General features: G+C 38.4%; 1 protein-coding gene across 3 annotated transcripts in view; it reads left to right on the forward strand.

Annotated features, from left to right (window-relative positions):
* LOC306774044 (inositol polyphosphate-4-phosphatase type I A-like) overlaps positions 1–26,399 on the forward strand; it is a 58,520-nt gene that overhangs the window by 4,301 nt on the left and 27,820 nt on the right. For all 3 annotated transcript variants that reach the window (XM_079264019.1, XM_079264020.1, XM_079264021.1), the window contains exons 2-9: positions 21,203–21,444; positions 21,516–21,560; positions 21,657–21,775; positions 22,318–22,434; positions 22,557–22,636; positions 23,931–24,042; positions 24,314–24,404; positions 24,832–24,979. In XM_079264019.1, coding sequence (XP_079120145.1) covers positions 21,336–21,444; positions 21,516–21,560; positions 21,657–21,775; positions 22,318–22,434; positions 22,557–22,636; positions 23,931–24,042; positions 24,314–24,404; positions 24,832–24,979 — 821 coding nt within the window. In that variant the 5' untranslated portion in view covers positions 21,203–21,335. The remainder of the gene's footprint in view (positions 1–21,202; positions 21,445–21,515; positions 21,561–21,656; positions 21,776–22,317; positions 22,435–22,556; positions 22,637–23,930; positions 24,043–24,313; positions 24,405–24,831; positions 24,980–26,399) is intronic.

The following is a 26,399-nucleotide window of genomic DNA, read 5'->3' on the forward strand; positions in this document are numbered from 1 at the left end:
TAAAGGTTTTAATGTAGATTTTTTCCATTTTAATGCAGATGTCGATCCTGCTCGAATTTTTTCTGTGAGCTGGTCTGACGTGACGATTAAACTAATTTAGTGGTCGAATTTACTAAGAGTTTTGACTGCATGGACGGATGATGATTTGATTTAAAACCACGTGGTTGGTGTTCTCCTCCACCTTCGTCATATTTGTGTGTGTGTGTGTGTGTGTGTGTGTGTGTGTGTGTGTGTGTGTGTGGGTGTGTGTGTGTGTGGTGACTCATCAAAATCTCCTACTCAGCTCTGAGCTGAATGCCAAGCAGAAGCCTGTTGATTCCTCATCTGCGTCTTCAGCTGCTTCGGTGCGTCTTGTCACATGTGCTGTCTTACCAACAGATGCTGCAGCCGTCTGAGAGATCGGAGGGTGGGTATGTAGCTTATATAATGAGGAAGAGGATGCTGGTAATGAGTTATTTAATCTGCTTTATTAAAATGGAGCCAAAAATACTTCCATGTCATTTCCACCTGATCACTTACCCAGTTTTTTTTTCTTTATGTTGACATGAATTAACATGACTTTAAAAACAAGGTAAAGTGAGAAAGTCGTGAACTTCTATAAAGGTTTTGGTTTGAAACGAATAAATTAAGCATCCATTTTGTCTTCATTATGCTTATTTACAAACACAGGAGTCGCTTCATAAGCTGCAAAGGTCTCTAAACTTGTTGACTCAAAAAACAAACCACACACGAATCGTTTGTTCTCAGTTTTGCAAACGTCACACAATGTCGAGGCGAGGCGATGCAGAGACTCGGTGGTCTAACGCTGTCTGCTCTCATGCCACAGTCCATTTAATTATTCATGAGTGCAGCGGAGAACAGCGAGGCATCACAAGCTAAAGTGATACCTGTATGTGTGTGTTTTTACTGCTGCAGACACGAGGACCCGATTAATCTCTCGGATTCTGTGAGATATTTGCTGAATTTATTCCTAGTTCTTCACGTCACTTTCAGAGCCTGTAAATCTGCTGGTTTTAGACCTAATTCTTCTTCTATTATCCATTTGTTCAGTTTACTCCAATTTTTAATCAATCGAAATGTTTTATTTTTATAGCACTTTTTGTATAAAACAGAAGCACAAAGTGCTTTACATAACAACTAAATATTAACTACTAAACAAAATTAGATATAACCTTTCACATACCAAAGCATATAATGAAATATTAAAGACAAAACACACTATCTTTCACACACTCACACAGGTAAAGCACACAAAAGCAGCCCCACCTACCAACCCGGCCACAAATCCCATACCCCACAGACAACCCCAAGTCCTCAATATCAGACTTAAAGCAGCTATGAAGAGGTGATATCTTGGGGATCTGTCCAAACTGGGGGCACCCCCACCCACTACCACAGAGACTACCACCACAGCACCCATCCAGACCATTGCTGGCCAGATTCCACACCACAATTAGGATACAATGCGGGAAAATAACCCCACCAGACAAGGCCAATCACTGCAGCAGTAAACCTGCAGACCAAACAGGCGTAGCCCCCACTGTGGACGTAAGAAAACGGGAAAGACAACTTAATGGGAATCACCATGTTGGTGCAACAATACCATTTCCTGTCTCTCAAGTAGTCTTATCTTTGGTGTTACTCATCAATACATGTAGAGAAACTGGTTCTTTGCAAAGTTATGTATTGACAACACTGGTTCATCCCTTGAGTTAGAAGCCTTTTTAATACTTGAATAATTTATGGCTCAGAGCCGAGTGGCTTAAAAAAAACAATAAATTCTGATGTCTTTCCTCTGAATTCTGTGTTTTACAGCGTAACCTGATGTTTTCTGGGGGGGGTGTCCAATCTGACTGTATAAAATTTGAACAACTCCTAGGAGCTGTCAACCTGTTAGTCCCATAAATGTATTGATTTTTTTTTCTCTTTTTTTCCCATAATGATATTTTTTATTTCATAATACTCTGAAGTCTCTCAAGTAGTTTAGTGGGCATTCTCGTTGTCCTTGGAAATTTGAGACATTTTTGCCAAAAAAAATGGTAAAATCGTAAGTTTCAAATGACCCCTGATGCGCCAGGCTTAAAGATGGCCGCACGCAGTCCCCACTGCTGTTTTTAATAAAATCTTTCATAAATTTTTTGTCAAGTTTGTAAAGTTTCTAGTGTCAAAAGCAATGAGCTGTTGTTATCCATAATCACGTTGTTGTGGCGGGTTTGTTGATCAAAATTACGTCAACATGTGGTTTATCAATCATTATTACCAAAACTGGCAGTTGGTGCATGTTGCACATGGGTTTGTGAATTCCTTCGTTTACGGCATTGGTAGATGTTCACAAATTGGCTATTTCAGAGGCGTACATGTCTGCCATATTGGTGCAACAGGAAAACCAACTACTTGGTAACAATGTCACCTTCTTTCTACCACTCTGAATTACGAAACATTGCAAATGCATCATGTTTTCCTCTAGATCTTCTTCATGCTTTCAGCTGCACCTCAAACGCATGGTATACGCGGGCTGCTTTCGTCTTGTGACAATGCTGACTTGTGTGAGATGTGAGTCGCACCAGCAGACGTAATGTCACATAGACAAGCAGCTGTAGCAATGCGGCTTTACTTGTTCATTTGGCTCAGATGCCGTGAAGAACTCTTAGCAGATTACACCTACATATGAGCAAATTCCACAATATTTCATGTTATACAACCAATTCTATTTTGAAAACCAAATTCTGTCTACATTTTCTGAATCACGTCCAAAATGACCACTAGACTGAAACAGATTTTAAAAAGCAGCTAATATCTACAGAAAAAGTTTGCAAGATCTTCAGAAAACTTGGAAAAAAATGGATCAAGATCCATTTAAAGGTACTTTTACATCAGGATAGTCAGGCAATTCAGTTTGATTGCGCAGGGAAGGGTGAGAAATTTCACAGCTTCATTTGGTTTGGGTAGCTTTCACACTGCTTTTCAGTGAAGTGGAACAAACCACATGGATGACATATAGCAGTTACAACAACAGCTCAGTAGGGGTAATGTTCCCCAAACGACTAACCGAGAAGAAAACCAGCAGGAAGAAGAGGAAAACCTTTCTTACTGAAATCTGATAATGCGCTGAAAAAGTTTTTTCTTTTTAAATATCTCATTTCAGACACGTCGGATCAAATTTTGACAATCTGATTACTGCCAGTTGTTGGATTTTGATTGTTGCATAAATTGGATCAATACTGTTCTTTAAAATTAAACAAAAATCTGTGTTCATCAGCATTACGGTGATGTTGGTTCCACCATGCTGCCGCCATGATGGCGTAGATGGTGTTTTTATTCATTGTCCAGCTTGAGAAACTAAACACAAAGCATATAGTGACGATGCTGTTTCCGCAGCAGATCAGGCAGAGAAACAGTTAATCAGAAACAAGAAGCAGCGAGCTGTCGGAGCGATCGGTGGAGTAAAGGGTGAAGAGAAGGAGAGCCGGCGGCAGCTGCAGTGTCTTTGCCTCGTGACGCCGTCTGCAGCGTGAGTTTGTTTACATCCAGCGGCTGCAGACTCAGTGTGCAGTTTGTTCATGTGTGTGTGAAGGTAGACTGCCTTCTGCTCATCAGTTAGAAACTCAACTCAGATTTCTGAGAGAGAGAGAGGCTTTAGTCGTGTTTGGGGCATCTGAGAGGAAATGCACCATCATGCTGTATGCTGATGTCTTTTCACACCTCGCTTGTCTTCTGCTGCACTCTAGACACACCAACATGAGGAAATGATGACAAACAGCTGCACTCAGGCTAGAAAGCTGACTAGAGAGCCACGGTGGCGTATGTTGACTGGGACTGTGATACCATGTAAAAATGATGCTCTGTGCTCAGCTCAGCCAAGATGCATGCCAACATTGGAGGTAAACAGCCGCCTACCAACTCCTCTCAACCTCTCATTTGTCTCCTTTATCCTCCCATGGAGAATTTTTGTTAGTGTTGGGCAATCGAACAAAAAAACTTGAATATCTGGATTGTTTGATTCTCAATATTGAAATTGCTCTTTTTTTTTTTTAAATTTCAAATAAATGAAAATAATCCATTATAACAGTTTTAGTCATTTTTATTGTTTTTATCGATATTTAGGGTCCGAGCCATACCAAGTATGGCAGGGCCCTATTGTTATTGTTTTACTTGTATTCTTTGGCATTATAGCAGCAGAATGATGGTCTGGCTACAGTGTTGTTTAATCAATGTCACATGCTGTTGTGCAAATGGAATAGACAACAGGTGGAAATTATAGACATTTGGAAGACACACCCAATAAAGGAGTGGTTCTGCAGGTGGTGACCGCCATTAAGATGAACCCAGGGCCAACCGCACCAGCATATGGTCCTACAAGGGGTCTGAGGATCTCATCTCGGTACCTAATGGCAGTCAGGCTACCTCTGGCGAGCACATGGAGGGGTGTGCCACCCTCCAAAGAAATGCCACCCCACACCATTACTGACCCACTGCCAAACCGGTCATGCTGGAGAATGTGTTGCAGGCAGCAGAACGTTCTCCACTGTGTCTCCAGACTCAGTCACGTCTGTCACATGTGCTCAGTGTGAACCTGCTTTCATCTGTGAAGAGCACAGGGCGCCATTGATGAATTTGCCAATCTTGGTGTTCTCTGGCAAATGCCAAACATCCTGCATGGTGTTGGGCTGTAAGTACAACCCCCACCTGTGGACGTCGGGCCCTCCTACCACCCTCATGGAGTCCGTTTCTGACTGAGCAGACACATGCACATTTGTGGCCTGCTGGAGCTCATTTTGCAGGGCTCTGGCAGTGCTCCTCCTGTTCCTCCTTGCACAAATAAGGAGGTAGCGGTTCTGCTGCTGGGTTGTTGCCCTCCCACAGCCTCCTCCACGTCTCCTGATGTACTGGCCTGTCTCCTGGTAGCGCCTCCATGCTCTGGACACTACGCTGACAGACACAGCAAACCTTCTTGCCACAGCTTGCATTGATGTGCCATCCTGGATGAGCTGCACGACCTGAGCCACTTGTGTGGGTTGTAGACTCCGTCTCATGCTCCCACTAAAGTGAAAGCACCACCAGCATTCAAAAGTTACCAAACCATCAGCCAGAAAGCATCGGAACTGAGAAGTGGTCTGTGGTCACCACCTGCAGAACCACTCCTTTATTGGGTGTGTCTTGCTAATTGCCTATAATTTCCACCTGTTGTCTATTCCATTTGCACAACAGCATGTGGAATTGATTGTCAATCAGTGTTGCTTCCTAAGTGGACAGTTGGATTTCACAGAAGTGCAGTTGACTTGGAGTTACATTGTGTTGTTTAAGTATTTCCTTTATTTTTATGAGCAGTGTAGTTTTTATGCAATTCCTTATTTATTTATAATTTAGTGATTCATTCTTTAAAGATAGACATGTAAAACAAGTTTTCTGCTATTTTTATTTTAGTTTTTAGTTTTTCTTCTGCAAGGATTCAAGGGTTTTTTCTGTGGCTCTCGTGTAAGAGCTGTGTTATACATCCGTCTTGAAGTTCACGGTCAGCAAGTCCTCATCGATCTCTCCTTCTTGTCACAGGAAGCGACGCTTGCAGTTTTTTTTTTCTGCCAGTCAAAGAGCGGCTCTTAAGTTGACCACGAATGCTCACTTCTGCCTTAAGCTCGTCTCCTGTGGCGATGTACTGCAGAGTTTTTTTTTCTCATCTTAAAGCCATCGTGTTGTTCGTCTGTATGTGTGATAATATTTTCATCTTGCATAACTGTGCATGTTTGGTTTTACTGCATGTCTGAGTCAAACGTTTAGTTGGTTGAAGGCAGGAAATCTGCTAAATATAAATTTATTTTTATTGTTAACATGACTTAACAAGATTTTCAGTCATTTCTTTTAAAAGAAGTTTTAGTTTGAAACTTTTCTAATTAAATGTAGCTGCTGGGAAGTGTACGTGTGTTTGTGTGTGTATGTCTTGAAAAGTTTCTTTTGAGGGGGCGTCATCACTGTTTATTAAGGCAGTTTGAAAAGTTGGCTCCAGAGTTAAGAGTTGAATCGTTCATCGATGAAAATTTATGCAAAAGTACCTGCAAAGTTGAATGTTTTAATGTAAGTAAGTTAAGTTACTGCAGGGAGGAACTGGGGAGATGTTTGTGTAGGTCGGAGCTGGCATCAGATTTGTCAGAGTGAAAGCTGCTGCTGTTCACAAGTAAGATGTTTTAAACAAGAGAAGGAAGTGATGCATATTTTAATACAGAAACTGTTTCACACACTCAGAGCTGGTGGTTTGTTTTGTTTTCTCCTTACATTTTCTGCAAGGAATTCATCATCAGCGATCAGTTTAGTTTCCACATTTCTGGTGCTTTTGCTTGTAAAGTTTATGTTAATTTGATGTGATATAGACCATATATGAAAGATGGACGGAGCCTTTGGCGGTTAAAATGGTAAATGGACTTGTACTTCTATAGCGCTTTTCTAGTCATACAGACCACTCAAAGCGCTTTACACTACTTGTCACATTCACCCATTCGCACACACACTCACTCAACACACTCATACCCCAATAGGCACATCGGGGGGCAGTTTGGGGTTCAGTGTCTTGCCCTAGGACACTTCGGCATTTCAGGGGAAGCCTGGAATCGATCCCCCAACTTACCAGTTGAAGGACAACTGCTCTTCCTCCTGAGCTACAGCCACCCCAAAAAGTGAAGTCTATGTGGAAGTGCATAAAACTACAGTTCCCCCTTCATCCACTAGGGGCTGAATGCAAAAAAAATCTCCATAGACTCCCATGTGAAAAAGACCAACTTCACGGCAGAAATAAACATGTTTACAGCCTGGTTCATAAATCCATTTTAGGTTTATAGGTCAGGTTTACCTTCATGACAACTGTGGGGGGAGTGGATTTTTTTTTCTAACGCACTCGTTTAAAAGTAATTTAATCTCGAAGTTTGGCGTATTTAGGGGCGTGTCCTTTTGATTGACAGGTACCAATCTCCCTCTTCAAGTAAGAAGAATGTAGAACAACCGCGGTTATTAGCCGGCGAACAACGTGACTTAGCTTTAGCCCTCTTACCTCCGTTAGCTGGTTAGCTCCTGTTATATCCGTTAGCTTGGTTAGCTCTTAGCTACAGAAAGCTCGGAGTTCGCTCGATGTCAATCATCCACCATGACACTCACAGCTCCCCTCTCAGCTCCACCTCTTTGCCCATATTTGTATATTCCGGGCGAGACGACACACATGCCCCTGCCAAGATGGCGACTGTAGAAACCGCCTACCGAGCTTCAATTCAGCTCTTCAGAAACCTACAGGTGACGTCACGGAGGCTCCGTCCATCTTTTTATATACAGTTTGTGCTTGACGCTTGTTCATCCATTACTTCAGATGTTGCCACAGTAACAACAAGCAGGGCTAAATTCAGCAGCAGGCGGTCAGACCAGATGTTTAAGGTTTTTGTTATGATTCCTTTTAGTGCAGCTGATTAGAAATGTTTACATCATGAATATTCATTGTTCATGCAGTCACAGAAAAGTTTATTTTTTGCTTCCAAACCCAAAAATGAGAGTCGATTAACTGGAAAATAGATGGAGGTGTGATGAGAAGGGCTAGGCTGAGAGCGAGGAGTGAAACCCCAGTACATCTTTGTGTATCTGTGAGCATGATGCTCATTTTCATGTGAAAGAGCCACAGCTGCCCCTTCCCTCTAAAGAAATTATTCATCCTTTATTCTAATGCCGATCCCTGAGGGTCCCCTCACACACAGGGAACAGCTTTGTTGTTGCTTCTGTCAAGCAACATTGAGGCAAATGTGTTCGTAACAGAGATGATGTGTGTTTTCTGTTTTCCAGTTTGGAGTTTGCGTTTAGAAGTAGCAGCTGAATCCTGCCTGGACTTGCGGCACATTCAGGATGTGGAATGATGAAATTGTTTAGATTATGTTGATTAAGTCTGGATAAACTACAAAACCTCCATCTCCTTCAAGGCATATCTTCATTCTTTCTGTGTTTGTCTTTCATTTTTTCACATTTCTGATCTTTAACTTCCACCATCTCCTCCAGAAATGATCTTTTTTGAACCTTAGATCAGCTTGCTTTTTATTTTCCTTTGTTCCACCAGTAGACGTAATGTCATCAGAAGACCTGAAAACCTCATAATGGATGATAATATGCTGCACAAATTCCAAAATCTTGCCATAAGGACTCTTAAAACAGAAATTGAGCTCACAAACATCTCATGTCACAGATTATCAAGATGTCATGACTCCAAACGTTGATATTACAATCAGATTGGTCCTTTTTTATAACATATACCTATGCTGAAATCATGAAAAATAGGTATGTGCATCCACCAAGCTGAAGCTCCAGGAACCTAAACATACTTTTCATTGTTATGTCATTATATTTCAACAGTTTTTTCCCACTTCTTGCTCTCCACACCGTCTGCATGTTGCCAAAGCTTATAAATGGAAACTGGAGAGCTCCCTGTACCAAAATTGCTGCTCAGTCACATATTTTGCAAGATCCCAATAAGGATTGTGGGATGCATGTGCCAGATTAGTTTGGATTATGCTGAAATTCATAAGAAAATAGTAAATATTAAAAAAAAAAAAACTTGTTCATTACCAGATTTTCCACCAAATTCTAATAAATGCTGATGGTAAAATTTGGTAAATATATTTAAAGTAATAAATAAAGAGTCTTGTAAAGCTAATCAACCTTTTATCAGGTTAAAAATGTTTCTTTTTAAAATTGTTGCAGTAGTTTTAGATGTGGAAAGGATTTTTTTGTTGGAGCTTATTGAATGAATATAGGTAGTTTTGATTTCTGCTTCCTGTTTTAGAGCGATGCAATGTAAACCAGTTTGTATTGTGGGATTCATATCATAAACCAGCAGTGAAACTCGAGATGAAGGCCAGGCAGTTGCTGTGCAGCCTCATTGTGTTTTACATGTCAGCCAGAACTGAGGAAGTAATTTGTTAAAATGAACACAGAGCTTTTTATCATCACACTGCGTCCATGTTTCTTAAAAGACACGAACTAAAGGAAGAGATTATTCTAATTTCTTTCAGACATGAATTATTTTGTGTAACTCCTTAAAATCTAGCAGTCCTTGATTATCCTGTTTTGTAGCTGGACCTATTCAGCAGGATCCAGAATTTTAACATATTCATGAGATTCGGTAAACTTCAAGGAATGACTCTTAGGTAGTGTGGTAATAATAATAAAAAAATATTAATAATAAGAGGTAGTTTAAAACACACTGTGTTGTGTAGGATGTTCAGTAAAGAAGCTTTCTTAGAAAGAGTTTTTAATCAAATCAAAGGATAAACAGTATAAAGAAAAAACAGATTATGAATACATTGGATAAAAGGAATGGATTCTTCAGACCCCAAATCTGAGTCTCACATAGCTATAAAGACAAGGAACATGTAAGGAGGCATTCACACCAGAGTCGTCTTGGAGACTCCATGCGTTTAGGCAGAGACTTTCTAAAAGTTTCACACCTTTGGTTTGGTTTGTGCTCAAACTGCACTAAACTTGAGCAGGCAAACCGTCTGGACGACGTCACAGATTTACGGGGCGATACTCCCACAGAGACATAGTTTTGCTTTTAAAACTTGCATAGATTAAATATCATCCACAGATTTTTTTTATTCTTTTTTTAACTGGCCAGCTGCATAGATCGCCTTTATGGTGAAGCTCTGCAGGAGTATTTTCAAAGGTTGCACTTTTTGCGAGGTAAATTCTTGCCATCCTGTATTGCTCACAGCCACTAATTTCTGCGCTGGTTCTGTGATTCTGATAACACAGCTGGAACCAGGGATGGTGGATGATACTGTATCCACTTTATGGAGCATTCTCCCAGTTGTATAAATAAGGCCCCCAGTAGCAAAATAACACACTACAGGAGGTGGTCTGGTGGTTCAGTGTCATATTATGCAAGTAAAAAGAAAATCTTAAGATCAAGTTCTACTTAACCTATTTACTGTGTTGTCACTCTGGGTTGGGAAAATTGAATATCCGTATATTTTGCTTATTATTATTTGTTTTTATTCATCTTTTTACTTGTCTTCTTAGACATTATAGCAGCAGAATGATGGTCTGGCTACTGTGTTGTTTTTACTTAATTGAATTTAAGAAAAATGACAAAAAAAAGTTTTTTTGCTTTTTTTTTTGTTTGTTTTTAGTCCACAAAAATCAGCAATATTGAGAAATCGTTAGAACTGCAATTTAAATCAAATAGTCACCCAAAAAAATCTAATCAAATCGGGACTAAAGCCTATCATCACAGCCCTAGTTGTCACCTTTCCTTTCTTTTTTCAGATTTCATTAGGAGATATGAACGGGTCAGATTTGGTCATCGTAATGTATTTGGTTGGGTCCGGGTCTGTAAAATTGGACCGGTGCAGAACTCTGGTCTTGACATTTGTAATTTTACTGCAGTGTGCGGATGAGAACAAACGTTTTCTTATCAAACCTGTTGGTTTTGTTTTTCTTCCTATGTAAACAATAATCTGCATCACTTCCCTCCTTTTCTTGATGCCTTATTGGCAGACGTCACTTTGTTTTTGGTAGCTGGATAGTCCATTTGCATATGAACCGAGACCCCCTGCTTTTAAGCAGACAATAGTCCGCATCAGAGTGCAGTGGGTGTTCATACAGCGCCAAATGATCCGTGCTATCCTTGCAAGACAACCACAATCCGTTTAAAGCAGATTAAACAGCTATGGTGTGAACGTGCCCTAAAGCCATGTGTGATGTTACGCCACTGTAAATTTCATATTTACAGTATGAGGATATTTGAATGCTGTAATTAGAGAAATTATTGTAATGAGAGGATTATTTTGTCCTGTCTGTGAGGAAGTGGTTCCCATCTTATGAAAAAAAACTACAGTATAATAAATTAAATCCAGACTTTTCTCTGTAAACCCAAGAGATGGTAATGTGTGTGAAAATACCAGCAGATCAGCAGTTTCTGAAATACTCCGACCAACAACCACAACACATTTAAATTAATTTAAATCTCCTTTTGTGCTCAGTGCAATGCTCAATTTGAAGTTTCCTAAATCATCTTTGTCTACATGACTAAATGGACCGAGTTGCTGCCATGTGATTGGCTGAATAGATCTTTGTGCTAACAAGTAGTTGTGACCAGAAGGTGTGTATTTAGTAATGAAACATACACTCGAAAAAGCATGAAGTCAGTCTTTGGTTCATTACAAATTAAAAATTCAATCAGTTTTATATTGAATGCATATCTTAAAATTTGCAAGACTTTAAGGGGATGAAATGGCACCATTTAGGGCTTTTTATTATTAGTTATAGATTAGAGTGAAAATGATTCATAGTCACATCCAGAGGAAACTGGAGAAACATTAAAGAAATGACCCTGTGGAAAGGTTGACGTAATGTGTAATGGTAATTTCAGAGGATCATGAATTAAGCCCTGCGGTATTCCATTATTGATTGTTAGTAATTGGGATGACCACAGGCAACTACATCAGTCATGTATTCATGTTTGTGTTGGAGCTGGTTTCCTTCATCTCTAGTTATCAGTTGTGGTAACTTACTTTTTTTCCCAAGCACAAAGAAACGTCTTTGTTAGGTAAACTACAAGACTCAAAGGACAACTTGATAGTTGTACAAAATGTGCAACTTAGACCTTTTCAAGTGAGATTAGCTGAGGAATGAGTGGGAGTTAAACTCAAGTGACTACTACTAAGTCCTTCCTTAACTCCAAGCCTGCATGCAAGTATCCTAAGCCCCCTGAAAAATACTATGTATCAGACAAATTCAGTCCAGTTATTATAAACAGCAACCAAATAAGAGGTGTTTTTATGGGATGACCTTTGGCTGTTGGAATTTTTGTAAAGGGAAATATTTCATTATATTACTTTGGCTTCCAGAAAACTGGAGTCTTGGGGTCTTTGTTAGTCAACCAAATCTAATTCTGTTTGATTACTTTGAAAACTTTGCTCTTGGAAATAATGAAGGCAAAAGCAACAACAACAAACAGTCACAGCAGATTATAGGGAACCTAAATGCTGGAATGAAGCTACATATTAAGCTAAACTGAGCAGATATTTAAACACGTTTTAATGAGACTTAATGTATATTTGTTTTGGACTTTCCCTTCTGCTGTTTAATTGGAATGAATGAATAACTCAATTTAGAGTGAGTTTTATTAATCTGAGAGATGTTTCTGAGACTTTTCTACACGTCTCCACAGAACAATGTGGGGCGTGATGCCTCTTAAGTGTGTGAAAGGTGTCCTGGCAGAGAGGAAGAAGCAGGGAAATGTGGGTTTCACCATGTATGGTCAACTACACTCTCGCTCTACTCACTGTCCCCAAATCCGTCTTTTCTGCCTGACGATGAAACTGAAGACAGAACCTGTAAACACACAGACAAACTGCAAGGTTCAGAAAGTTCAACCAGAGCAAGCTGGAGCGCTTCCTAAATCAGCATCATGACAAATCTTTTTCGTCTTTCTGGTGGACTCACTAAAGTTTAAACCATATTTATTGACTGAATAATTAAAGGTTAACATCTCAGAGATAAGAAATAACTAGCTAGGCTATCCTGTTGTACTTTAAGCATAACCGTTCAAAATGTAAACATACTAAAATCCTCCCTTAATACATTTTTATTCTTATTTATGATAGGAAAAGACCAAATTAAACTTAGTTACTCAGAACCGAAGACCTGTTTCCTTCGACTGTATATATAAATTACTTCACTTTAAATGTTAAACAACGCTTTTTCTTAAATAGAGTTTGGTTTATTTGTAGGCTGTCAGATGAGGGTCTCAAGAGAATAATAATCCTTCATAATCAAGATGTGACAGAACTCCAGGTCCATCTTCATGCTAGTGAAACAATTAACATAACCATTGACAGCCAAATATTCTGTTTTTGTGCACATGACTCTAAAGATAAAGTTGGATTTTGTAGTTAAAGACCAACTTTTTTCAGACTGAGAGTGAGAAGACTTTAGGAAGTCTTACAGCAGCAAGGCATATAAGCTGTTTCTGATATACAATTTTAATGTTTTAGGGGACTAAAACCACCTATTTAAAGGGTTTTGTCAGTATTTAGATAAGAATACGCATGCAAACAGGAACTTTTATACCCATTTTAAACAAGTTGTCTATGAAAATATCTTGAAAAATATGAATAACCTTTGCAGGTTGAATATAAATATTTCTGCTGACCTTATGATGTCCCTCTTTGTGAGTCATGTAACACCAGAAGTGTGTATTTAATTTATGCCCTTCAGATTCAGATATAGTGGAAGTAGAAATAATTTTCTATTTAAATAATAGAGCGTGTTCAATGTGCTTAAAGGTTGCGTTCATCTGCAGCTGCTAATGGATATTATACATCTAATAAACCTAAATCCACTTGCTAAATCCTGGATTTGGGTTTAGTGTGTCAGGAGCTCTGGATAGGATTCACTGAGGTTTATACGATGTGTGTATGTGCCCCAGTTCATGTGACTCACAGAGCTACACACACACACACACACTTACAAACTGTCCAAGCTAAATTAGGAGCTGCCTTATATGGCTACTTTTACCCCTCAGTGATGTTCAGTGTTTGCTGCTTCCAGTGTGGCAGGATGGATGAATCCCCATTCCTGCCTCTTTAGGTTATTAGTCCAAACTGTAAAATGTCATCTGGTGCAGTGACTTTGACAGGAACTGGAGTGAAGCAGTCAGTTTATAGTTTATATAATGTATCTCAGCTCTACGGGTGCACAATCTGTCTTTTGTTGGATACCAGAAAAAGTCCCAGAAATGTGTTTGACAGTTTCTGGATAGCTGTGAGTTTGACAGAATGATGAACAGAAAGTGATATGTAGAGCCTGGATGTCTAACGAGCGTTCTTAGATTATGTTTTTGGCTTTGGAAGTGGAAAAACTTACTGTAGTTGGCTGAGAGAATGGAAAGTCCTTTCAGGGTTTGTAAACAAAAACCAGATTTATCAAACCTGATACTGTCCTTGTGTGTATTATCAGAAACATTCATACATATTGGTTAATGTACTATATTTAGTGTGGATTAATGGTGGACAGTTCAGATAGACTCACAGTGTGTTCTGTGTCTTGTGAAGGGCCCATTGTTTCCCATTTAAAGTTGATGGGATGTTTTTCACTTCGCATTTTTTGTCATTCTCCTTTTAAAAAAAAAAAAAACAGAATATTGATACCTTGCAGCTTTTTTATTAGGTCCTCCTTACTAATACCTGGCTGGCCCCCATTTTCCTTAAGAACTGCCTTAAAGGCAGAGTATGTAAGATTTCAAGGCGATACTTTCCACCACCAGGTGGCAAACACCAGGTCGTGGGCAAAACCACAAAACTGCTACCTCCACAAACAACCACAGGTTGGCAGTAATGAGCAAAACTCACCCTTCACCCCTCCTCCTTACCAGCTCCAATGAGGGCAGGAATCGCTTGTGAGCTGTAGCTGAGAGCCGCTCTGCAATAAATGGGCTTATACTCCCCCTACTGGTGGAAAAAAGTACTTTTTTTTTTTTTTTTTTTTTACTGGTCAGAAAACATTCAAGAAGGGTTTTTGTCATTAACTAAACTTGTAATTTAATAACGCATCAAATATGGACAGACTGGAAACTACATGTTTAAAAAAACTATCTAATTATGATTGTAATTATTTTTTTAATTAATTTATTTTGAAAATACTGAAAATCTTACAAACTCTACCTTTAAGTCTTGGTTTCATACATTCAACAAAGTGTTGGAAAGAGATTTTGCTCCATATATAGACATGAAGCATCACACAGTTGCTTCACATCCATGATGAGAATCTCATGTTCCACCACATCCCAAAGCTGCTCTACTGGATGGTGACCCTGGAGGCCGTTGGAGGACAGTGAACTCATCGTCATTATGGAGATGATGTGAACTTTGTGACATGGTGCTTGATTCTTCTGGAAGTTTCCATCAGAAGATGCTACACTGTGTTTAGAAATGGTTGGACATGGTCAGTAGTAATCCTCAGGCAGGCTGCAATGTTTATTTTCAGTATACTGTTTTTCAGAGTATTTTCTCCCTGGATATATTTTCTTTTTCTGATCCATTCTCCATAAAACCTAGAGATGAAAATCCCAGCAGTTTCTGAAATATCCGGAGCAGCCCGTCTGGTATCAACAACCATGCCACTTTCAGAGTGTCTACATGCCTGAATGCATTTAGCTGCTGCCATGTGATTGGCTGTTCAGGGGTGGAAAATTGTAATTAAGTCAAAGTATCCTTACTTTGCTTAAATTTAAAGTTACTTTGTTACTCTCAGTTACCTGATGTAAACAAACAACCAGTCTTAAATCCAATCCAACACTGTTTTTGATCAACTTTAGAACAGTTCTTTTGTGAGACTTCCGCCCGTGCTAACCCGCGCACATCCACAGACACACATGCGTTTTACTTTCAGTGGGCGACGAACATGACCAAAGTAGATTAGCAGAGGAGATGGACAATCCGTGACGTTTGGCACAAGACCCTGATCGGCTGATGTTTGTTCCCAGCATTTAATGTTTACTTGTTCACATTGTTTACTCAGTCAGTAATGGGGGAGGTTTCCAATGTAGTGAAGTAAAATACTTGGGTCAAAATGTACTCGATTAGAAGTAAAATTACCCATTTCAAGAACTGCTGAAAAGAATTACGAATTACTCACAAAAATGAGTAAATGTTATTCATTACTTTCCACCTCTGAAGCTGTTTACATATTTGTGTTAACAATTAATTATAAGGGTTAACCTAATAAAGTGGTCGCTGATTTAAACAAAATGATAATTTCTTGCTTTATTTATATTTAAATGACTTTATCAGTCATATTTTAGTTCAGACATCTATTAATATCATGTGCATGAATTGTAACCATAAATTCACCGTGACAAAGTCCAGGACCTCTAAAGTCTTCCTGCTATTCTCTGCCATATTCTGAAGGTTTTATTGTTTAATAAATATTGTTCTGTTTCACCAAAACAAAACTGACAATGCTAGCTGAACCCATCATTCCCAGATATCACATAAAAAAGTGCAACATGATGTCTTAATATGATGGATTGCAGCACAATGTTTCTGTTAACAAATTATCAAGAAATTAGATCCATGTTGACATAGAGCTTTGATCTGTTGTGTTTGTGATTCAAAGAAACACAGTCAGACTTAAACTTCAACCTCTTACGAGGGTTTTTATTTACTAAGACCATTGCCTTCATGTTCATGTTGATTAATTTGACTAATTACTTTTCAATTAATTAAATGACGGATTAAGTGGTTTGGATAATGAGTAAGTGAGTGAAAGACTGATTTTCTTTGTAGGTGGCAGAAGAAAATGCGGGAATGTTTGTTCCATTTTATTGAACAAATTACGTCGTTCTGTGGTCGTCATTGTTATTTATTCAGTCAGGTGTGAAATGTGTGTTTAAGTCAGATTTGGTTTCAGGTTCCACATAAATGAAGCATTACAGATGTGAAAACAAGCAGGAAGATTGAGGTTGCATTCAGATCAGGTCACACAGGCCACATTCCCAGGTGATCTGGGACACTTGTGGTTAGATTTAACAGTCTGAGCACGAATCTATCCCGGCTCATGCTAACATATCACCTACTGCCTTTCTGTGACTTCAAACAAACATCACAGTTTCCACTACTGGATGATCTGTCACAATTTTAATTTCCAATAAACCACTTAACTCGTACAGGTCATGGGCAAGGGCTAAAAGGGAGGAAAAAATTCCCTTTTTTTTTTCCCCAAAAACAATAATTTCAGATTTATCCTTTTTGGCTTAAGAAAATTCCGACACATCCAAGTTCTGGTTTGATTGAAGAACAAAGTGCCTCATCAAAGTGCTTTGGATCGTCACTAACGTAGAGCTGAGTGTCATCAGCATAACTATAACACTTTTGTTTGGTTCCCTGATCCAGACTAGTGAGAAGTTGGGGCCTCCAACTCAATCTGTTGGTGTCCTTATATAGGCTATTATGAATTGGCTTTCATTATGTTTTTTCCTGTCTGTAAAGTGTCTTGAGATGGCATTGCAGTGATTTGACACTAAATAAATAAAGTTGAATTGAATTGAAGTTGAATTGAGAATATACAGATGGGGAACAATAAGGGGCCCAAAATGCGGCCTTGAGGAACTCCACATCTATAGAAACAAAGCAGTTTCTATCTTTCAAGTAGGATTCAAACCAATTCAGAACCAGATCAGAGAGTTCCACTCAATTTTCCAATCAATCTAAATTGGTTGGTTGACTATTTTGACTGCAGTTTCTGTGATCTAGTAGAACTAAAACCAAACTTCTGATGCCACATCTGCTTAGGTAGAGGTCATTTAAGGCAGTTTCTGTGCTGTGGTCCCAATCCAGACTAGAAGAGCCACAATGATCTGGCACTAAACAAAGGAAAACCATGAGCATAACTATTGAGGAACTAAAGATAAATGAGAACCATGTATGACAGCAGAGCAGGAAATGAAAGCTGAGCAGAACACGAAAGGAACAGATGAAGGAAATAGAACAAGACTTAAATAAAAATTTTAAAAAAAGAACACACATTCAGACGGCTGTATAGATGTGAGCAAGTGGTTACATTTCAGTTACTATGGTGTCATCATCAGAGAAACCCTCTGATTGAAATAACAATACATGGTTGACTAACCATTTTGTTTATTATGAGTAAACATTGTCTATCTGGGCTTATATTAAATGTCAGCTGACCTGCTGCTGGTCTGTTCACTCGCCAGCTGACTGTGACATTACGTCTCCCTGTGATCACTAGTGTTTAATGATCATGTTTACTGGCATACAGGAACGATGACTGCTTGGATTACACATGATGGCACAGGGCACACATGAGCTGTTGTGAACAAGCATACCTAAAGTTGTTTTATTGATAGCAAATCACAACGACACTGGACAATAGTAGGTGTGTGCCACGCAAATTTCATTCAAATTCAGATGCAAATCAGGTAGATTCTCCTCAATCCACAAGACTGCAGGTGCTCCAGATGTTTCACACATGTAGGACACTTGAAAAGTGGGACACTGTCAGTACTGGACCACTTGTGTCAGGAAGTAGGCCAACAAGAATTAACCCACACCCACAGTTGCAATAAGATCACTTTTTTGAAGATATCGTTTTGAGTCGAGCTTTTTAACAATTGAGCATGAAACATGTATTTTACTCTGTGCTGAGAACTTTGAGCTCACCTTTTTTCATTAATAAATTTGTTTTAAACTTCATCTTATGATAAATTCAGAACTGTGTAACACTTGTCTTTAACCTGAACCTGTATTACTGAAGCAAATATTTCTACAATCAGTTGAGTACAATTCAACATTATCATACACTAGAGATCTCCAATCAGACCACTGTGTGTGCTACTGTCCCTTGCGTCTCTAGCTTCACTGCAAATAGGCTAATTGCTCTTTACCAAAATGGGACAGAAAGAATAAAAGCAGGAGAGACAGAGCAGGCCAACATCTTGTCCGCAAACTGACTGATTTATAGGAACTATGGCAAACAGAAGCAGGACGTGTCTGCAGATTCCACAGAAGAAGAAATATGAAAGTAACAAGATTGAAAAAAGCCACATGCAGTCATGGAGCAACATAAAAAATGCAAATGTAGAGGAAGTAGAACACACTGAGTATGATCACATACTGCTCCCGGATGTGTTTACACAGACCAAAACACACTTGCCGAGATTCAGCTAGCAGATGATGCTCAGTTGCACTCTAACAGACATGTGCCTCTTACTTTTATATACAATAAACTAAAACTTCTGCTCCTGCCTTACACAGATTTCCTCACACCTGTTTGCTTTTTCTTTTGAAAATACCCCACATTGGGTTGAAAGTGAATGTTTTATTGTGAGAATATCACTTTTTTTATTCATTTCATTCAATAAATCAAAACATATTTTAAAGTTTGAACATAACCTTCAAGTTAAATTTGAATGAAATAAGGAGCAGAAGTCAGTTCTTATATTATCTGCGCCCTTTTCACCCAACCACCAGTACGGTATATAATCAAACAAACCAAAGACTTATACAAAATGAAAATAAATCTTCTGAACTTAATCAGGTGGATGACATCCCACAGACTAAACACATCATTTGCTTGTGTCTCCCAGTTTAGCACTCATTTTAAGCATTTCTTAGAACATTGGACATTTTGTCATTTTCACATTATTCCCAATATCTATTTTATAAAATGTCTTTAATTCTCCTTTTTAACAAAAAATTTTGATGTTAATTGTTTCACTTCTTGGTCCAAATTATTCCACAAACTGACTCCTTTCACTGAAATACGTTGTTCCTTTAATGTAGTCCTAAAGTGTGTTTTCCTGAAAATACCCACATTTTTAAATAAATAGTGACTTTCTCTCTTCATAAATATTTTCTGATTATTTTCTGGTAACAGATTTTTATTTGTTTTAAACAATACAAGTAAGATGTTATTGTCTCCTAGAGTTTCTGATATTTCAACAGTTTATACTGCAGAAATCATGGATTTGATGAATCTCTGTAATTAATTCCAGTAATGATCATAATGGCTGTTTTTTATCGGTTAGTTGGGTGTGAAAGCTACCCCATGAGAAGCTCAAATAACTCAGATTTGTTTTTACGAGCTACAGATGCTGGATTGTGTCTTTCCATGCAGTTTTTGTGGATAAAAGCTGAAAGTCAGTTGTTTTCAACCTTTTCTCTCTTTATTTATTCAACAACACTTTTATTCCCCAAAAACTATTGTATGGAATTATATAAAACTGACTATTTCCATTGTGATTTCTTTTCCTCTTTGTAATCCAAACATGATTAGAGAACTGATTTCTAAAAGAAGCGGGGGCTTATTTTGTTCTGTTACAAGCTGCTGTTTGTTTCAGTTTTGCTTTTTGGGATATTGTTCCTTGTTTCTGTTCTCCACACACTTTTCTTGTTAATGTCATTGTCAGGAACACATATGTAGTTGAAATCACATGGATATGAATTCGTTTGGTTTTACTTTTGAAGAAATTTCCATGTAAACATCAAAGTCGTAGCTAACTTCTTTTTTTTTTTTATCCATACAGGGTCATTTAATGTGACAGTCCGCTGTTATTTAAAACAACAACCTTTAAAAACCAGTCATTAAGAATATTTTTAAAAACATACAACTAAATAAAAAAATCAAATGTATTGCAGCAGTATAGCACAACAGCTTGGGATGTATACAGTCAGCTGGAAATGTCAATGATAAAGATTTGTTATTGCCATCAGAAGCATTTTAGGGTGCATTCACATCAAGATAGTCCGCTAGACTCGGTCCGATTTGGGACGTGGCTCAGTTATAGGGGGGTGGATCCATGCGGACCAAGATCGCATTCACGCTGCACTTTGGTAAAAGAAGCCAAATAATTAGAATAATATATCCCCAGTCTCACCAGAGGTGGCGCTGCGCTAGTATTTAGCAAAAGAGAGAACAAGACCCGCGTGAAGAAGGAAACTTGTTGCTAGTTAAACATGGAGACTAAACTATCGCTGCTTTGGGTTTTTTATGTTGTCTTGTGCAAGTATACTGCAGAAATACACTGCAACAATGACGCAGGATGAACAACAGACGACGCAGAGGACCCTTAACGCGATCACTACCCATAATGCAATGCTACGCCAAATCCAGGAAGTGACTTTTATTTTTGTAGTTTGCTTCGTGTATTTGGTCGGCTTGAAGCGGAACGAGACCTGCATTTGTAGGCGGACCGAGTCCACTTCTTTGATCATTATCACAATTTGTTTGGTGCATTCACGTTTCCCCAGACGAAGCGGACTTTCCGCACAAACAGACTCGGATTCAGACCAAAGTGGCTGATGTGAATGTAAGCGTCTGATTGCATTACCGCTTAGTTTTCTGAATTGGGGCAAGGTCGTGCCTTATGGAGGGCACAAGCTGAAAAAGGTGCCAGATACCAGAAGATGCTAAATACTTTATTGTCAGTGATCTGGTCCTTCCATCGTACTTTCAGAATGAGGGAGTTTTCTCTATGAGGAAAAGAAACTGAAGAGGTTTCGACTGAAGCCAGAGTTTACTATATTTACTTTTCTATGTTCCTGAAAACACTCAGTAGTCCTTCACCAGTCAAAAGAAGTGACAGAAACGTTGGCCATAAACTCTCAGTAATAACTAGAGGAACATAGAACAACAACACATCTTCTTTCTTCTGCTCTTATAGACATAAAGCATTTGGTGGAGCAGCTGCTGATCTGCGCTGGGGGAGGACCACATCACATGGGAGTGTGTGTCTGTGAGTGTGAGGGTGTCTGTTCGGGCCTCCCCCTGCCGTTGCCCGCTCTTCCTGGTCCGGCATGGCGGGGGTCAGAGAGCGCGGCGGCTCGCGCACACAGAGACCGTGGTCGGTCTACCGGGCCAACACGTTCGAGCTGTCCAACGAGATGATCGGCTTGGCTCTTGCAGGTGAGGAGACGCTGAACCTGAAGGCAACTCTGTTACTTCTAGCATCACGTTGGTTTCTGATTGCTTTGCAGGAAATAGTCAGGACCCAGATGAACCTGTGCTGGAGTTCAGCGTGGGTGAGTAACGCAAGTATGAAACAAATGACGTTTAAGTCGTAAGATCAACCACAAAGAACTTGTGTTTATTGAGTGTTTGTTTGTTTTCTCACTCAGCATGCACAGACCTGCTGACTCCAGCTTTAGACAGAAAACCCAACAGCTTTGTAGCAGTGAGCTGCACGACACCACCGCAGGCCTTCTGGACCAAACACGCCCAGACCGAAGTCATCGAGGTCAGACTCTTCCTCCCTCCTCTCTCTTTTTTTTTTTTTTTTTTTTAGTTAAGTTTGCACTTAGTATAACGTTCATGTAAAACAGAATAATAAAAACAAAGAAGAAAGGTTCAAATGATGGACAATATGTGAAAAATCATAATATTAATTAGAAGGAGACCCTACAAACTTATCGAGAACCTCAACATAATCTAAATATATGAATAAATTAAGTAGCTAATAATTAAATGAGATGCAAATAAAGACAAAAAGCAAGCATTAATTGCTTAAATAATAATAAAAAGAAGAATATCATAACAGGAAAACACAATTTAACAAGATCCCACTGCTTATAGATGTTCTTTCACATTCTTGCTGTGCAACAATAAAAAAGGTGATATTTCTATTAAATAAATGTATTTTTAAAGCCACAGTTAAACAGGAGTTTGGCACCTTTTTTCTGAGATGAAAAAGCACCCAAATACTTTAAGCAATGCCACGTAAAAAGTGAAAGTTTTGATGAAACAGAAACCTCAAATTAAAGCACCTCTGTCTCTCCACAGGGCACCAGTAACCCCATCTTTCTCAGCAGTATCGCCTTCTTCCAGGACTCCTGTATTAACCAGCAGACGCAGGTGAAGCTGGCCGTCTACGATGTCAAGGATCGTTCGCAGGGCACGGTACGAACTGCAACAATTTTTTTTATTCCCAGTTTTTTATTTGCGGCAGTATCTGAATCTTCAGAGTGCAGATAACAAGGCAAACTAAACTAAAAGTGTTTGTATGTTCTCTGTTTGTACAGATGTACATGTTGGGCTCTGCGCTTTTTCCTGTGAAGGAGCTGCTGCAGGAGAAAAGCCACAGATTACAGCTGGAACTGCGGTAATAAGCTGCATAGCCAAAACATTCAGCCTGCTGGTATTTAGCTTGTTAGTGCCAAGGACTCCTGAATGTAACCAGTTTAACTCACTACAATGCAACATTCCCTTTAGTGAAAGGCTCCTAAACCTTGAGGCTTTTCTGGATGGTTTATAAATGGCTATTAAAATATTCATGTCTCATATCTTATTAATAAGTACTCAATAGCAGGGGGAAAAAAGTGTAGCGTGTCTGAAGAAGTTAGAAACCAGAGCTGATCTGGTCATTAAGGGAGTTTTAGTGGTGATAAGCCACTAATAAGTACAGTTGTGTTCATATGTATTCATCTCCTTTCATTAAAGAAAAGGCTGAATTTACAACAATCACTCAAATAACTGGAGACTTAAAAAAGGAACAATGACTAAAAATTTGCAATAAATATAATTTAGTTACATAAGACACTGTTTTTTTCATTTAATTGAGTTGAAGAAAGAAAAAAAAAAAACAAATTGGTCCTGGAAAAATTAGAGACTTTTCTGTTGAACAGTGGGACAAAATACCTGTCAACAGGTGCAGAAGTCTGACTGAGAGGAACAGAAAACACCTGACTGGAGCGGAAACATTAAAGGATTGTTCAGCAAAATATTAGTTTACGACTGATGTAATGTGTAATAAATTATCTTATTTGTTTGCTTTTTTAAAAAATATTTCTATTGAACCAGAATTAGAAATCATGTAATGATTTTCATGACATTTGTGTTTATTATTACTTTAGTCAGCTTATTTTACAGGCAGCTGATTTTTTTCTTTAATGAAAGGGAATGAATAAATATGAGCACAACTGTAAGTATCAGCTGGACTCTACAAAAATATTCAGATGTTATTAGCGTTGATTAATCTTCTTTTGAAGGAGTTTGTATCTCGAGTCTGATGTTAGTTTTCTGAAAATGTTGCGATTCTTTGAAAGTAAAAGACCAGATCAGGATGGAACTTCAGAAATGAGACAAAAATGATATTTCAGCTTTTCATATTTCTGTTTTGAAGCCAGATAAGAAGATAGATCAAAAGAAAAACATGATTGTGACTTTATTTAGTTTTATGTAAACAAAATAAAATATAGCCACTTAAAATAAAGAAGCTCAGCAGCAGCTTGGCGTGAAACTAAAAACTGTCTGATGAGAATATTTTTAGGTTACTTTAAATATAATTCGGTCAGCTGAATATTTTTACATCTTTTATTGTCATTTTGTAAACTGACTGAAGCTTTTCATTGTATAAATAATGTCGTTTTATCGTAATCATCTGTCTGGATGGACAGATCGGCAGAAAACCAGCGGGTTGGGAACGTTACCATAGCAGCCTGGCAGATGGAGGAAAAGGCAGATCAGAGGATGTCTATCGGCCGCCTGCCAGACAGCATCAACGGGCGGGTAAGAGGCTGAGTCGGACATGCTTTGTTTATTTTCTTTTGTTGTTGTTGTTTTTATTATTTCAACAACCTTCTGTTTGTGTACTTTCCATAAAAAAAGTAGTGTTTTCTTCAGCTTCCAGTTTGGCCGTGTACATTCACAAGGTTCAGAAAGAAAATGTGATGTAGTGGGCAGAGAGGTGGAGGTGATTGTTCCCCACCTGGGCTTTGATATCAGTGTGTGTGTGTGTGTGTGTGTGTGTGTGTGTGTGTGTGTGTGTGTGTGTGTGCAGACGGTGCTGCCTGTAGATGAGAGCCTGACAGAGTCGATGGGAGTGCGGATTAAATACGCCTCACTGTGTAAAGACAGCCTGCTTCGGTCAGGTGAGACCACACAGCTGTTTCCCAAATACTAGGGTTTGATTCCGATTTTTTTGTGTGCCAATTTGATTTAAATTCAATGTTTCTGATTTTTGTAGATTAAAAACAAATTTTAAAAAAAGTTTAAAACTTTTTTTTTTTTTTGGTTCGTCATTTTTCTTGATTTCAATGAGGAAAAAACAACACAGAAACCCGATCATCATTCTGCTGCTATAATGCCCAAGAAGACAAGTAAAAAGATATAATAAACATAATAAGAATGAAAAAAAAAAACCTTCTAATTGATTCATTTTATTTATTAGAATAAAACAATCAATTTTTGATATATATAAGTTATATATATAAGTTATTATATATATTATATATATAAGTTAAAGCTGTTCTCCTAGTACAAACATGTTTGGTAACCTTACCTGTGTTTTGTGACCAGTGTTCGGAGGCACCATGTCCAGGATGTACCGCTTCCCCACCACTGATGGGAACCACCTACGGGTGCTGGAGCAGATGGCCGAGAGCGTCCTGTCGCTCAACATTCCCAGACAGTTTGTCAAACTTCTGCTGGAGGAGGACGCAGCCAGGTACACGCCTGCACCTCCAGCGTTTACTGAATCACAATGAAACCAGACAGTCATCAGTTATTAATTATTATTCCCTCACCATGACCAGCTAAGTTTCCATTCATTTGTCTGAATAGCAGTTACCAATTAGAAAAGGTTTATCTGAAATGTTCAGATAGAAGGATATTTCCAGAAATGTGCAAAGATAGTAAAAATGTTCTCTTCAGGATCTTTCTGCCTGTTTCAGAGAAGCTTTAATGGACATTTGGGGAAATTAAAATAGTGATGTAATGATGTCAAACCTGGTTAAGAGCAAAATGTCTCAACTGTTTCTGCTCCACGTATGATATCCCAGATATTACCAGGCACAAAACACTTTCTAATAGACCTTTATCCATTTATTCCTTATAAATGTCCACCAAACTTGTTTTCTTGTTTGTGTCTTGTTGGGAAAACTAATTCTACAGTTTTATAACCACTAGCAACTTGGCTAACACTTCAACCCTCTGGCAGCACTACACAACCCAGGTTATTTGTTTCAAATCATAATTGACACTGGTCTGATTCCCATTTCTTTGTTGCTTCTCAGGTTGTTTCAGGTGTTTTGGTTTACTAGTGAATGGAAATCCATGACGATTCAAGCGTTTATGCGAAGATATTTGCCAAACCATTTTTATTCTTCATTGTTTGTTTGTTTTTTTCCTACAGATTGGTTTCTTCTTTCAGCTTTTAGGAGTCTATTTAACTGTTTTTTAATCTTTTTGATTTGACCTTTTCTATACCACATAGAAAAAAAGCAAACTGTGTTTAGTACATTTTGTTTCATCAATATTTCTTCCACTTTAACGTACTGTGTTAGCATATTGGCCCATAATCTACAAAAATGACCGAAAAGAGAAAAAAAAAAGTTTTCTTTACTTCTTCCTCTCACAAAATGATGAAAACTAATATATTTTAACAAATGCACACAGCAAAAACTGAAATCTAAGTAAGATTAAAAATCTTAAATTGAGTACACATATGCTTATTTTTTTTAAAGGTAAGATAATTCTTAGTTTTTATGCTAGAGAATTGTTCTTGTTTTAAGAGTATTTTTACTTGTTTTGGGAAGTCTTGACAAGCTAAATTTTATTGTTCTGTTGGCAGATAATTTATCTTATTTTAAGCAAAATTTCCCTAATTTTTGTGTATTTTTTTTCTTGTTTTTTTTAATGCTGCGTGCATCCATGTTCCACCCATCCTATTTCACATTCAGTTACAGTAATGTTGTTGTATAAGGACTCATTTATTCAGAATTTACAAAAGTTGAGCCGAAAATTACTTCTAATTGGTAGAACTGTTTAATTTTCATGACCAGAGCGCTAAAACCCAAAATAAAACACAAAATCGAAAGAGAGTCTGTTTTATCATTAGGAAGTAAAGAGAAGCAGAAACCTCTCCC

Source organism: Telmatherina bonti (genome assembly GCF_933228915.1).
Source record: "Telmatherina bonti genome assembly, chromosome: 24".
NCBI lineage: Eukaryota > Metazoa > Chordata > Actinopteri > Atheriniformes > Telmatherinidae > Telmatherina > Telmatherina bonti.